General features: G+C 55.2%; 1 protein-coding gene across 1 annotated transcript in view; it reads right to left on the bottom strand.

Moving 5' to 3' along the window:
• Window positions 1–949: 949 nt before the first annotated feature.
• Window positions 950–15,702, bottom strand: part of EFNB1 (ephrin B1) — a 45,160-nt gene continuing 30,407 nt past the window's right edge. The window contains exons 3-5 of the mRNA XM_063422275.1: window positions 3,879–3,971; window positions 2,823–2,951; window positions 950–1,859 (exon numbers count right to left, since the gene is read on the bottom strand). Coding sequence (XP_063278345.1) covers window positions 1,471–1,859; window positions 2,823–2,951; window positions 3,879–3,971 — 611 coding nt within the window. The 3' untranslated portion in view covers window positions 950–1,470. The remainder of the gene's footprint in view (window positions 1,860–2,822; window positions 2,952–3,878; window positions 3,972–15,702) is intronic.

Here is a 15,702-nt window from a genome sequence, read left to right as displayed (position 1 = left end):
GAAAAGAAAATGAAGAAGGGGGGACAGCCCGAGGACAGGCAGCGACAGGACACTGCCAGCCCCACCGGGCTCACTGGCATCAGCCGTGGTGCTGGCGGCTCCTCCCAGGAAGAGAAAGTTGGGAATGATCCCACCTTCCAGCTTTGGCCAGGAGATGGGCAAGGAAAGGGCAATGGAGCCCGGTCTGTGGGATCCCCGGGAGGTGGCAGGACAGGGAATGCTCCTGTGCCAGAAGCAGGGTGGGGAACAGGCACAGTGGGGGCTGGTTCCCAAAGCAGATCCTGCTGAGGGGCACTGGATTCTTCAGGTAAACCAAGTGGGTGGAAAAGCCTTTGGCTCAGCTCCCAACCCAGCCTGGTGGTCCAGCCTTTTGGGGGCTTCCAGCCCCAAACACCAGCCTCCTCCTGACACCCTGGCATGAGTTGCAGGTCAGGAACCTTTGTTTTCCAGTTTTCCTTTCCAAGGACAACCACCTGCAGTATGCCCAGCTTGGGAGTGGGCTGCAGCATACCTCTGCCACCTCCTACTTTGCTTCCAGCAGGCTAAGATTCAGCCTGATGGAAAGTCAAAGGCTTTTTTCCACAGTGGGATACTCCAGAGGGGTCGGGAAGAGCTGCCAGGCCACGGCTGCTCTGCATGGGGCAGGAGCAGTGTCCAGCCCCTCGTGCACTGAATGCTTGAGACAGGGTGGAGATAGAATTTTTTTTCTTTCTTTCTTTTTATAAAGAGACTAAAACAAGAGTCAACAGCTACGAACACAAAAATTTCCAGGGGCAGTGGGGGGAGTGGGATCTGCCCCGTGGCCGGCGGGATCACGTGCTGGAAGGAGGTGATGGCATGTGCCCAGAGGCAGTGGGCCAGAGTCCTGCCCGGAATCCACAAAAATAAAAATGTTACAAAAAAATTAAAATAATTATAATAATAATAATAGTAGTAGTAGTAAATCGGGTTTGCCAGCTTCCTCCCTGCACAGTTGTCTGCATCTTGGCACCTTGGCAAAGCATCCTCCTCCTCATCCCCCTGTGTGCTTGCTGCTTCTGGGACCGAGGCCCCAGTGTTGCTCCAGGCTCCAGGACCCCGCGGTGCTGGCGGGGCACTTCCTGTGGGGCCAGAGGGGTGACGAGGGGAAATCCCAAACCACAAAGGGGAGGTGGAGTCTCTGGGTTTGCCAGTGGTGTCCCGAGCGCGGAAAGGCACGGCGCCCGCCCCCCACGGCCGGCCACAGTCTGGAGAAGAAGAGGAGGAGGCTGAAGGCTCACCCTCAAGAGTCTTGGGATTACAAAAGCTGAGAACTACAAAACTAAATACAAAGGGGAGAATCAGCACGTGAGCGTTGAGCCCTCCGCTCCCCGGCGCCGCTCCCGGCGCTGGCTGTGCCGTGCCGAGGGGGGTGTTTCGCTTCCTCCCTGCGGCACCAGCCCCGCGCCCGGTGCTCCCGCGCTGCTGCATCGGCCGTTCCCAGGCTGCTCCTCACACCTTGTAGTAAATGTTGGCTGGGCTCTGCGGGGGCATCTCCTGGACAATGTAGACGGGGTGCCCGTAGTCCCCGCTCACCTTCTCGTAGTGTGGGCAGTAGTTGTTCTCTGTAGTCCGTAGGGGGATGATGATGTCGCTGGGCTCCGAGCCCGCGTTCCCGCTGCATTTGGGGCTGGCCAAGGTGCTGAGGGACAAGGCCGCGGTTCGCTGCTGCGTGTGCTTCCGGTGCCGCTTGCGGATCTTGATCAGGAGCACAACGAGGAAGATGATGATGAGGATGAAGATGACGCAGCCGGCACCGATGGCCGCGAACACAGCCACCTTGGAGCTCAGGAAACCATCGCTGGGACCTTGGGTCTCCTGGCCGTCCTGGTTGACAGAGCCTGCAAGGCAAGGGCAGAGGGGGGTCAGAGAGGCAGCCAGATCTACGCTCTGTCCATGCATGGTTCATATCTGTGGAGCAGGGGGACGAGCTGTCCATTGGACAGCCCCTCTCTGGCCCCCAAACTCAGCACAACATTCTCCTGCCGTGCTCCCAAGGAGGGGAGCCCCTCACGTCCAAGGGGATGGCACTTGCTCCCCACCTTCCCACCTCAGTCAGACCCACACATTTCTGGGAAGGACTGGGCAGGGCAGGCAGGTGCCCCAGGCATCCACAGAAGGGTCATCAAACACCCTGTCCCCCACCCTGCACCACTGCTCCCCTTCTCATCTCCCAGCCTATGAGGCAGAGTGTTGATCATGTCCAGGTGACATCATTCCAGACCTGGGGAGCCTTTGCTCTCCACAACAGACCGGAATGCCCTGGTGAATGTGGGCTCTGACACCCAGATCCCCTCCCAGTCTCCAATTACTGTCCCCTGGGCTGGAGCAGCCATAGCCCACACAGCAGCAGTGCTCAGAGGTCGATCCAGGCAGGAAGAAAAGAGAGATTCTTCCCAGCTTCATCTGATTCCACTTTGCTCTCAGAGAGGTCAGGAACTCAGGAAACCACCTTCAAAGGGCTCTCACACCCGAGAACCTCACCTCCTCCAAGCCCTCTCAGATGTACTGTGAGGAACACATGGGAGGAGGAGGAGGAGGAGGAAGAGTGCTGAAATAGCACCTCCCTGCCAAGCTCTGCCAGGAGCTGGAAAAACAAATCCAAGCTGCTCTGCACCCTGGGCTTGGGACAGCAGCAGGGCAGCAGAGATGGGCACAACAGTTATGGCAAACCCATCCAGATCCTGGATCCGGAGAGTCTGGTATCCCTGGGATCCAAGCAACAAGCTCAACTTGGAGAACCTGCACTGGCCCTACAGCAGGCAGAGCCCCATCCCTCTCCTGGGGATCCCTGGAATACCTACCTGGCTTGCCGGGCTCCTCCACTGCTGGGACCTTGCTGCGTGGGCTCTGCGTGATGACCTTCACAGTGTCATCCGACTCCTTGCTCGGCCGACTAGTTGTCAGCTGCTCTGGGATCACTGCATTTGGATCTAGGAAAGGAGAGGGACGGATGAGAAGCCTTCATCCAACCTGGAAGGATGCAGCTTGTTCCCCCCTAAAGACGTGCCCCTAGTTGTCAGCCACTCCTGAGGCACAGGAGCACTGGGAGATGCCGAGAGCAACAGAGCAAGGCTGAGCTGCTCCGGGGCTTGTGGGAAGCAGGTCCCCACCCTAATTCCCTGCTTTGCTGTTTTCAGAGCTCCCGTGCGTGGGCCGGGACAGGTTTCTTGCTTAGGCAGAGGGAGGAAGAGAAGGGCAGGCAGGAGGCCAAGGCTGCAGCACAGCTTTGCCTGTTTATTATAAATATTGGCCCCGACGTGCAAACACAATAATGAGAAGCAGAATCGGGAGCTGCGCATCCAAGTCGGGGCCAAAACGGGCCCAGGGCATTGCTGGGGCTGGGAAGCAGCTCGGGATGGAAGTGGTGGGGTGCAAGAGCTCCAGGAGAAGAGCCCATTGGTGATATCTCTGGTATCCCACTGCCACCAGAGCTCCCACAGCCTGGTAGCCTCCACAGCTGAGAGCCACCAAGCCAAATCTCTGATGCCTGACCAGCTACAATGCCCCCTTGGATGCCCGGGAAGCCACAGAGCCTGTGCCAGACCCCCCAAGGCACTTGCAGGGCTCATGGGTCCTGTGCTGAGCTCACTTCCCACCGGGATATAGCCCACGAGGAAACCGGGAACGATCGCTCCCTTTCAATCCCAGTGCTCCACACATACGCCATGTTGGCAAGAGAAAAACTGCAAGAAGAAAGATCCTGAAAATGCAATTCTGTTGAACTAACCAAGGAGTGCTCCCAGGAGCAGCTGGCCTGGCCTCAGTTTCCCTGGAATCTTCAACACCCACATCCCCCAAAGGAACAGGGACCCTGGTTCAGGGGGCAGCAGGAGACCCCAGGGAACAGGAGGACTCACCTTGCCCCACTTTCATGACGATCTTCATGGAGCGTGTCTGGCAGACCCCTCCTTCCCGGTTCTCCAGGCCATCCAGCGTGCCGTTGGAAGTGGCTGCAAGAAAAGAGACGGAATGTTAGACAGGTTCCTAGAAGCTGGAAGGGCACTGCTGAGCAGCTCTTGCTGCTCCCTGGCATTACTATGCAGGTCTCCACTGTTCCCTGGCACTGCCAGGCAGGTCCCCCCAACCTGTCCCCAGGCAGGTCCTCACTGTCCCCTGGCACGGCCAAGCAGGTCTCAACTATCCCTGGCACCTCCTACCCTAGGGATTCACTCCTGACCCTCCATTACAGGCACATCTTCACATCCCATTCCAGAGCCCACCGAATTCCCAACTCCTGCCCCTTCCAAAGCTGCCTGCAGCAGTGAGGACATGATCCCTGCAGCTTCCTCTCACTGCCACATCCACACAAGTGAGCCATTCTCCACGCCTGCACCCTCCTCCCCCTTTAATTCCTGGATAATTTCCTTTGCTCCTGGTGCAGAATGGGAACACTTGCATATGCACAGTTTAAATTATACATCTCTAATTACACCCTTTGCCTTGGTGAAGAATGTAAACTCAAGAGCCCCAGTGGGCTCTGGGGGCTCTAATTGCAGGGCAGAAGTCACTTAAATTCACATTAACTTTTTGCTGGAGCCAGCACAGAGTTTTCAGCCCTTGTATCCCATGGGAGTTCCCCATCCTCCAGCCCTCTGCGGGGCTCAGTGCAGGGGGGACACAAGAGAGAATAAACCCAAACACGAGCATTTCAGGATTAGGCACCTAAATGTCAGATTCTGCCAAACAGACTCAAAAAACTAAAAACTGGTTTCTGACCCCACCAGGGTCCTGGATGCGGCCACTGTGCCTGGCAAGGAGCCAGATCTGCCCAGGGACCAGGATGGTTCCAACCCCATCACCTCCCTCCATCGCAGCAAACACAAATCATCCCAGTGCTCCACCAAATCCAACTACAGGGATCAATTCACCCAGGGAAGCAGGGAAACCTGGGAGAAGCTCAGCAACAGCTTGGGGAAGGCAATGCTACAGAGAATCATGGGGTCCATGGATAATTTTCCAGACACAAGACAGGACTTGGCCAGCACAGTGCAGCCAACACCTTCCCAAGCCTCAAGGCCAAAGCTCAGTGCTGGGGTTTCAGGTTCCCTGTGCAGGCCAATTCCTGCCTCCATCCTGCAAAAAAGCAGGTCTGGGAGGCAGAAATTTGGGATGAATCCATTGGACCCTGTTGGGTGTTAGGGGACAGGAAGAGGCTGGAGTACAGAACAAGGTCATCCTTCCAGATTCCACATTCCACACTCCCCTTCCCACAGCAGGAGGCTGGGTGCCTCCACGAGCCTCCACATTGGGATACTCTGGAAAGTACACCCGGATCCCACCGGGAAGCAGGCTCCAAGTCCATCAGCTCTTTCCTAACAGCTCTGTGCAATCAAGGATCTTGCCTGAAACCCCAGCAAATGTTTTCCTAATCAGAAAGTCCTTGGGCCATTTGCTGAGTTATCACCTCTCCTGCAGCGGGGTCCCCCCTACCAGCAGCTCCCAGGATGGAGCCATCCATCCAGCTGGGATGGTGCATCCAGCTGGGATCCGCTGGTGGCTGTTCCGACAGCAGCACTGTCAGCACCAAGCCCCACGCAAACGCCTGGGAATGTGGAGAAACGCCCCTGACAGCCTGCACGAGTTCTCTGGAATCCAAACAGGACGGACCTGAGCTCAGACTCCCCATAAAAACACATCAGGAATGAACTCCAGCAGAAAGCTCGGCAGCCCAGTTCTCCCAGGCCGGAGGCGCCGGTCTGGGGTGAAATCAGCAGATACATCCCAGCTCACAGCCCTGAAGCAGCTCCTTGAACAGTTTCCCAGCTTCCCAGCTCTATGCCATGGGTTGTTGCATCTCAGAGAAATTCATCCATCGAGGGAGAAGGCAGCAGTCTATAAAAACCAGGCCCTGTGAGGCCTCGCAAGGCCTGATTTATAAATAATTAACTAATTATAAAAAAATGAGGTAACGAGCAAGCATGGTTCAACTGGGGGAAACCAGAAGACCCCACGAAGGCAGCAGTTCCTCCAAATAACTATGGAGACATTCCATCCACATACAAGAAAAATATTAAAGGTCCAAAGAGGACAGAGGGAACAGCTGGAGCCACAGGGATGGAAGCTGGAGCCACAGGGATGGCAGCTGGAGCCACAGGGATGGACAAAGGGACACAGCTGAGCACCCCTCTTCCCACCCCACACTTGGACATAAAGTTTCTCCTTGTTCTGGCCATGGAAATGATGAGGGAGAAAGCAGCTTTGAGAGGGAACCAGGTGGAAAAATGAAACAATTGCTTGAGGGGAAAAAAAAAAAAAGGAAAAACATTTGTAAAACCCACAGTGATGGTCTTGGAATGGCCTCTGGAAGTAAGGACAGGAGCTTCCACATTCCCTGTAAATCCACAATGGGCTGGAGTAAAGTTGGATGCTCCGTGAAGCTGGTTGAGCTTCCAAAAGCCAAAATCCTAAATCCCCAAATCCATCCACATGGTGCGGAGTCCAGAGAGTCTGACGTGAACACGCAGGGCAGGGTGATGTGAGAGCAGCGGGTCCCTGATCCACCAGGAAAGCCTCCTCCAGTGCAATTCCCTGTGAAGCTCAGCAGTGACGAGCTGCTCCTCCTGCTCTGTTTCCTGCTTTCCCAGTGGAAGAAGCCCGAGCAGAAGGCTCCAGGCTCAGCTCAGCCCAGTTCCAGTGGATCCAGACTGGGATCCGGGTGGCCCTTGGATTCTCCAGGTGCCTCTGCCCCTCACTGCCACAGTTAGGGTGAGCCGTGGTGACACCACCAATCCTCAGCTGCCAATGGAACCCAGAGTCCACCAAGAAAAATGTTTAATCCACAGGCACGGCAGCGGCTGCAGGAGAGCTGGGAGAGCCCCGAGCTACAGAGAGGAGCACCAGGAGGCAGAGCTGTGACACAATGAAGGAAGCCAAAGCAGGGAGCTGGGAAAACCCATGGAATAGGAAATGGCAGGTCTATCACAACACTATCACCTCCCCACGCCATACCAGCAAGGCTCAGTCCAGCCAGCCTCAGCAACACTGAGCGTACAGGAGCATTTTCCTGCCCTATTCCATTTTGGAAGGATTCACTAGTTGGCTGTAGAACTGGGAAAGCAAAAATAACCTCTGGCCAGTGACTTCCAAAGGCTGCTCCCAGCCCAGAGAGCCATCAGATGCCTCTGCCCTAATGGAGCATTAAGCCCCGGGCTGCTGAGTGATGCGGATTTAACAGTGATACCATTAACCATGTAATTGCTTGTCAATTTAGAGGAGATGCTCAGCCACCATGGAAGCCAAGCAGAACCCCCACTCCTGGAATCTCACACACCCATCCAGCCCAGTGACACACACCACAGAGCTGAGACAGATGGCTGAGACCCCCAACAACCCCACAGTCCCATCTCCAAGCCAGCAATGCCATGTGCTGTCCCTGCGGCCTCCCCAGCACCAGCACTCAGTGTCACCAGAGCTCTTCTCCCTCCCCTAAAAATATTTCAAAGAAGAACTCGGGTTTTGGCAGATGGGAGACGCTGGAAGTAATACCTGGCAAGAGATGAAGGCAAGGGTCTCTTAAATGGTCAGCCTTGGCCAGAGCAAGATGTTTGGTTTCTCTGCTGGATTCCCTCTAGCAGGGCTGCGTTATGATTTGGGCCCCAAAGCACAATTAATGTGCTGAGACTGTAGCGAATCCAAGTCTCTTTCCTTTTATTGCTCTTAATCACTCTTCCATCTGTGCAGCTCAGCCCTGCTCCAGCCCCAGCCAGGCACGGCGTGGCTGCAGCCTGGCCACGGTCCCCACCACCCCCGTGCCCCCAGACCTGCACAAGGTTTGTGTTTCCATCACTTCAGGAGAGGTGACAGCATCCCATCAGTGTCCCACAGCCTGACCCTGATCTCACTGGAGCCATGGGGCCGACCCTGGCAAGGTGCAGCTGGTGCCAGGCAGCCCCAGCCCAGCCTGGACACTCCTGGGCTGAAAGCCCCTCCTGGCACAGGTTGAAGCCCCTTCAGGTCACCCTGGAGATGTGCCTCCCACATCTCAGACACTACCAGAGATCCCTGCAGGAATCCATGAGCAGACTGCACTTCAGATAAAATCCTTGCTCTTGCCACCTCTCCTCTCTAAATTTTTCAAGCTGTTTTACACCCCCTCAGTACCAACACAGAGGTGCTCCACTGGAGCCCAGCCCACCATGGGCATTGAGCTCCTTTGCACCCATCCCAACCAGGGTTGGCACCCCAGGGGACATGGAGCCACTTCCAGGTCATGGAGCAGAGGCACCCGCCTGCTTCACTGCACACCAACTCCCTGGGGCCTCCGGTGAGCACAGCTTGGTTACAGCCCCTGCTCCTCCTCCTCCTCCTAACCACGCAGCTCGAGCTCAGAGCATCCCGTTATTGGTACTGTTAACATTAATATCAGTGTCACTTCCCAGCCAGCCTCACTGTGGGGACACGAGCCCCCCACCCCGCACACAGCCCCCGGCTCCTTCCCTGAGCTCCAGCACACTGGCTGGGGCTGCTGCCAGCGCTGGGGCAGGGGCCGTGCAGAGGGAGCCCACCCCATGCTGTCACACTGCCAGCGGGGCCGGCAGCCCTCTTCCAGCCTTCTCCCAGCCTTCCCGAGGCAGCTGCGCCGGGAAGGGGCCCTGCAGCCCCTGAAATGCCTGTGTGAGCCAGCCCGGCCCTGTCCCGTTCCTGCACGGCGCAGGAGGTGCAAGGCTTGGGTTTCACAGCCACTCCTGCCAGCTCCAGAGCTGCTCCAGCCACACGGTCCGGCATGGAAACAGAAGGGCCGTGGGGGCTGCTCTACCAGCACCATTGACTGCGAGAGGGACACCTCTGCTCTCCCCCCGGCATCAGGGCACTGCCAGGCCCAGGCCCATGCCATGAAGCCAACTGGGATTGCTGTGTCTCACCCCACAGCTGTACAAGGCAGTTGAGGAGCCTGTTGCTGCAGCCAGCCCATGGAGCACTGGGAATCTGGCCATCCCACCCCACATTCCCTGCTCCAGCAAACACAGTGGGAAAATCCCCAGTTCAAATATACTGCTGGAAATAGGAATGAACATCACATGGGGTTTGCCCGGGATGGGGTTTGGCTTTCCCTGACCAGGGTCAGAATCCCCAAAATCAAATTAAAGGGCTAAATTAGCCCCATTCCTTATAGGGAGCAGAGGGACATTCACACAGTTACAGCTGGAAGAAGGGAGGACACCACCCACTACATCATCCTCACCACCTACAGCTCCACTCTCTCCCATTCTTTTCTGGGGCAAAGGGAGAACAGGCAAACACTGAAGTATCCACTAGAAAAAGACACTTTAACCTAAGTAATGCTTAAGTGAAAAGCTAATTTCCCATTAAAAGAGCTTTCTGGTGAAACACAATAACCAACCCTAATTAGTATCATAATTAAGAGTCACTGCTGGATTGCAAGGAACCTCATCTGGGCTGGATTGCAGGGAACCTCATCCAAGAAGGCACATCTTTGCTGCAGGACTACAGCCTGGTGACTCACTCAAACCCTTTATCGTCAACACTGTCAGTGTGGATGAGCTGTGGAAATTCCCAGTGTCCTCACCCTGCTTCCTGCCCAGCTCAGGGGGACCATGGCCCTAAATAAACCCTTTGTCTTTGAGTCTGTCCATCCCTTCCAAAGAAGGAGCATGTCATTGGGAGAGGAAGGTGATTTGTGCAGTCCCTATGGTCACACCAAGCAACTGGAGACAGGTCAGGATGAAAATGCCACATAATTCTTTACCTGATGCTCTGCCAGAATAATTTGTGGGCCCTGCTGAGAGCAGGAGGGGAGGACAGCACTTGTTGCCTTTCAACAGGGTGTAATTCCCTCCTGTTGGGTAGTAAAACACCTCGGAGATGACTGAGAAATCCTTTGCGAAGGGAATGGAGAAAGCACAGTGCCATCCTCCAGCTGCAAGGCCAACGCCAGCTGCCCACCTGAGCTTGGGCTCCATCCATACTCCCGGGGGCTCAGAGAAAACTTCAGGTTATCAGGGACAGAGAGGCTGACCAAGGGACAAGCTCATGTGCAGATCTTCTGGAAGCTCCAGGTGCCTGGGAGAGCTCAGGGAGCCAAGGAGGTGCCAAGGCAGTGGGGAGGGACAGCAGGTCTGGGTGCTGTGGGACAGCCAGGAGGAAACCCCAGCGCAATTACAGGCAAACTTTGCATAACCACCAGGAACTTCTGGAACGGGGGAGGTGACATTGGTGAAACTCCTGGCCCAGAATTGCAAATAATCCCCTGCCTGTGAGAGGAGCCAGCCCAGGCACTGGTCCCATTGTGGCCATGCACCCACCAGAGCCCGGCTCGGAGCAGGATCAGCTGCGGCTCCCAGTGCTGCACCCCACAATTGGAGCAGGAGATGATCCATTGCTCCTGAGGACTGCATGACAGGACCTCAGAAGCTGGTCTCTGCTCCAGGCAGACACCAGTGCATGGATCAAAATAGTCTCCAGCAACACTTGGAGTTACAGGGTTAGGAAATTTCCAATAGATGCCACATAAACCCCTAACTCTCATGACAAGGATTTGCCTCCTCGCTGAGTGATGGACAGAGGAAGGCGATTCTCTATCCCCAAATTAGAGCCGATTCCACTGCAGCTGCCTCCAGATTCCACTTCTCCTGCAACCCCCCCCCTCCATGAGGTGTGTAACTCGCACTCTACACTGCCAGGTGGGATCAAAGAGCTCAGGCATTACACAGCAGCAGCAAAAACATCAATCCCGGGGCAAAGAGACTTTAAATGGAGGACGACACCAATCCTCCCCGAAAAGGTGACCTGCTAAAGGTGCCACACACCACCTGGGCTGGCCTGGCTGAGGGGTGGATAGACACAGATCTCTAGAAATTAGGGAAGGAAAAGGGTGGCATGTCACAATTCATTAATGTCAGACTCTCTGCACCCCGCATGTCCCAGGGTCCAAGTGTGGTGGTGCTTCCTGGAACTCTCAGTGAGCTCTTGGTCTGACAGACAGCACCCACCATCACCAGCACCCACCACCACCCCCCAGCACCTACCCTCATACACCCAGCACCCACCATCACAGACCCCTCCACACGAGTTTGGAGCTGCAGTGATGCCAACAAGCCTCTTTGCAACACTACAGGAACAATGGATTGCAATAGGAATCCCAGGAGAGAAGTCCAGGAAGAGGGTCTTGATGTTATGGTCATTTAAAAAAATATGCCAAGGAAGTAGCTGCCTGCATTTATCCATGCCCAGCTTCCCAGACACACCAGTACACCAGGATTTGTTTCAATTCCTCAGCAAGCTGAAAGCTCCTTCTGCCTTGACAGTCTCCTACTCAACATTTAACCCCAAAGCAGCCAAGTTTAATCTCTTCCAGCATCCCAGAGGAAGTCCTCAGAACTGACCATCACTGAAAGTCAGGTCCACCACAATCCATACAGCTGCAGCTCCAGGAGATGCCCTGGGATTGCCTGCAGACATGGCAGGAGGAGCAGGGGCTGAAAGAGCCAGGATGAGGAAAGGGAAGATGGGATGTACCAAAAACCTGCTTTGGTGTGAGCCTCCGACCATAGCTGCCAAGAGAGCCCTTTTGGGGGGGGACAGGCAGCTCTCCAGTGTCCCAGGAACAGGGAAGCAGAGCGGGATCAGGCAGGTGATGCAGACGGAGATGTCACCTCTTCGCTGCCATCACCCCTGCACGCCATCTCCACTGTTAAATCAGTGTTCAGGAGCACTGAGCAGTTAAACACATTTTGTTTTCTCCTAATGGGTCGTGACAATGCTAAAGGGGTCACGACAATGCTACAGATGCTCTTGGAAATTATGTCTCCTGGGGAAGAGCATCCTAGGATGCAGCCAGCCCAGTTTCCCAGGTAGACAGCACCCAATGCCCAGCTCCAGAGCCCTTTGTTGTGCCAGGGCTGCAGGCAGAGCTGGGCTGCCCAGCAGCCAGAGAGTTGAGTGGGCCCAGGGACCCCTGGGTGGGTAGTTACAGCAGGCGGAGACCCCTGGGAGGGGATTTGTGGTAGGCAGGGCCTCCCTGGCCCCAGAGCACATCAAAGCACGGGGTATTTACCTCCCAGCCGGGAGCGGGACACCAGCCCTTTCTGAGGGGGCTTTTCATCCCTATTAGGGCCGTGAAAGGCTGAGCCATGAGATCAGCTGCCAGGGGCTGTCCGGGGACAGCACTGAGCTGAAAAGGTCAGGAGGGAGGAGGAGAAGAGAAAAGAGGCAGAGGCTTAAGGGACAGGGCTCAACAAAATCACATTTACTGTGGTCACGCTCTTCAGACAAGCCTGCAAGACAAGGAACCGCGTGTTGTCTAAAGGCCATTATTAGGGTTTGACATGGCCAGGGCCCGGGCTTTGAAGTCAGGAGCAGGACACCGTTAGAGCTGTTTGTGTCCGGACACTGGCTCCCACGCGGCATCACCATCCTCTGCCAGCGGCTCCCAGCGGGATGGGGATGGACGAGCAAAGCCCCAAAACCAGACAGATGCCACCAGGCCGGCTCTGCTTGGTCCGGGTGTGTAGGAAGCCAGGCCCATTTGGGTGAAGAATGAGGAAGCCGCTTAATTGGGGTTTTATCAGCACAAGTTCACAGCTCCCATCATGGCATCAAACGGCCCTTGGGCTTTCAACTCCCCTCCACCAAACAAGTTGTGGGAAGGAGGATGAGGAGCACATGAAAGTGGCCGCATTCAAAAGGCATCAGCAAAGAGCTGGCAGGCTGACAAAGCCCCCCCTGGCACAGCCCCCAGCCCAAGGAACCAGTGAGGGAATTATCAAATCCCAAGGAATGCAGGAAGGAGCGTGAGCAGCTCCGCACGCATGCACTGGCAGAGGCTGAAGGCTTCCCAAACCAATGGAAGCTGGAGGAGCACAGCCAGAAAAGCTAGTATGGCAACATGTCCCAAAAAGGCTCCCAAGAAAGAAGGATGATCCTGGCAGCTGGCAGGGTATAGGTGACCCCCTTCCCCATGCTGAGCTGCAGGAAAACGCTGACAGAACGTGGCCCAGGGACGAAGCTGCATCGCAGCAGCAGCAACGGTTTACAACAAGTAACTCTTGCCAGGTTAAGACTAATTGCATCTAAAAACAGAAATGCAAGACAAGGGCTTTAACACAACACTCAGGGTAATAGATCCGCTCTCACTGCATCCTGCTGCCAAAAAGCGTTGGATTACGGACATTATTACACCAAAAATGGATTGAAGGGCTTAAGGACACACAATAAACAGCAAACGCCTTGGATTTATGAGGAAACATCTACTAGGACCTTGCTTTTCCTTCAGCATTGTCATCAAACAAGGGCTCTGTGCTTTAAGGAGGCTCATGGGACAGGTTGGACACTGGGGAAGAACACCAGGAAGAACACTTCAGCATCACCACACCTGCAAACAGCTGCCTGGAGTGCACCCCGAGGCTGAGCAAGGCTTACCTGGGCTCTCCACACCCCACTGAGTACAGAAGAAGCTGCCAGGACTACCACCAGCCCCAAAAACCAGAGAAGGAATTGGGAACTATGGGAGTCCACCCAGTTCATCCCCTGCCATGGGCAGGGACGTCTTCCACTACACCAGGTTGTTCCAAGCCCCATCCAACCTGGCTTTGAACACTTCCTGGGACAGGACATTTCAGGGATGGACTAGGTGACATTTAGCAGTTCCTCTAACGCAAACTATTCTTTGATTCTCTGATCCAGAGCTCTGGGATAGCAGAGAGCCACTTCAGGAGCTCCTCCTCACGTCACCCTACTGCCAGGACATGGGGATTAATGGAGCTCTATCCAGGCACCTCATTACCAGAGATAGTAAAACTGGAGCAAGTTCAAAGACGAGCAGCAAATGCAATTAGGAGTTGGAGTGAATTAGGAGGGGAGGTGGAGGCAGCTGAACCTGCAGGGCTGGATAAGCAGAGCTGCCCACGACATCCCAAGAATGCAGGCACCAGGCAGGGGGGAGGCTATTCCCTCCTGGGAAGTGTTTTGTAGGGAGGGGACAGAACACTGGGGACAGGGAATCCCACTAAGGCATCAAAAGCAAGCAGGGAAACACCTGAGAGACCAGGGATGGAAGAAACCACAGCACAACATGATACAAAACACACAATTCCCAAATTCGCAGCTCCTTCACACTCTTGACACTTCATCCTGGGGATGGTGCCCACGTCCTGCTGGAGTCCCACATGCCCCCCCAGCCTCTGTCTCCAGTGTAGACCTGCAGGCAGACACTGTTGCATCTTGTTCTTTATGGAAAGCCTTAGGAATAAGCATCACCTTTCCTTATCCACCCCCAGGAGCAAAGATGCTTTTAAGGAAAGCCTGGAGCTGCTGTGGAGGGGGTCAGTGTGAGGCTCCAGAGAGGACGGGGACAGGGAACAGCAGGTTTCAAAAGCCTTTTCATTGCTAAGCTGAGGGCTGGGGCCGTGTCCCTCCGTGATAAAAGTGTCCCTAAACAAGGCTTGGCATATCCAAAGAGATGGCAAGGAACAGTCCTGAATAGGAGGGACCCTGAGAAGGCCCCTGGCTCCGGTGAGAAGGTTTTCCAGCCGCTAGGGAAGGTGGGGGATGAGCGGCACACGCCCTGTTCCCCTCAGCTCCAGCGTTGCTTCCCCAGCTTAGGAGTGAAAAGGGAAAAAAAAAAACCCTTTGTGTGTCCAGGCAAAGCTTGGGGAAGGGGAGGGGAGAAAAACTGGGAGGGGGGGGAAAGACAACATGTGGGTGGTCTGCTCAGGAGACTTTTGACTTTGTTTTTTTGGCTATTTTATTTCTTGACAGAAAGAACTCCTGGGGCTGCTCGGCAGAGGGTATGGCCAGATCACAGGAGCATCCTCAGCCCACCCAGGGGCCAAAGTTCAGCTGGCAGCTCCCAGCTCTGAGGGGTTTCGCATCAAAGCTTGGAGGAGTCAAGAGAAATTAAAGTCAGAAACGGTCCAAGGCAGCGGCAGAGGCCACTGCCGACCCCCTGAGGAGAGGGGGGCATCCCACAGGGATGCTCCAAGCACTGCATCCCTAGACAGCCTGAAACTGGGAACAAGAGGATAAATAGGATTTTATATTAAAAATGAGCTTAAAAGGCTCAGCCCAACATCCGACGGGACGCGCAGCTGGGATTTCCCAAGCTGGGCTATGCCGTCTCTGCAAAATCCTGGCTGCGTGTCCTGTCATATCTGCAGCGAGCCGGAGCCGGTCACCTGCAGTGACCCAGGTGTGCTGGCAGCCTTGGAGGGGAGCTGGCATCGGCTCAAAGCCACGGGGGCCCCGCGGGAGCCGCGTTTGGAGTCGGCAATGCACCGGCGGCCGCTTGTGAAAGTGCCTCCCAAAGCTCCAGGAGGTTGATTTTCACTTCAGTTTTGTGTGAAATGCAAATCAGCTCCATATAATTTGGGTAATTCAGAGGCTGGTAAATCCTTCTGCCTCCACCTTCCTGGTGGACGTGGTTACCATGAGAGGGATCCCACATTTCTTCTCGGTGCTTTGTTCGCCTCCTGAGCTCATTTAGGGGAACACATTTGTCTTTGAGGGCTCTTCGCAGCCTGAGAGTCCCAAGGGCTGTAGCTTGGAGGACCTCAATTTCAGCCCTAATTAGCCTGAAGACCATGTCAGTGCTTGAACTTGACCCCTGAACACAGAGGAGCCACTGACCGAGGGCTTCAAGATGTTTGCCTGACCCAAGTCTGGCACTTTGGCCTCACTTCCAAATTTTTGCCCACCACAGGCAAAGCTTGTATTTAATCAAGCTTT

The sequence above is a fragment of the Prinia subflava genome, chromosome Z (assembly GCF_021018805.1).
Source record: "Prinia subflava isolate CZ2003 ecotype Zambia chromosome Z, Cam_Psub_1.2, whole genome shotgun sequence".
In the NCBI taxonomy this organism is placed as follows: Eukaryota; Metazoa; Chordata; class Aves; order Passeriformes; family Cisticolidae; genus Prinia; species Prinia subflava.
This window is presented reverse-complemented; position numbering and strand designations above follow the sequence as displayed.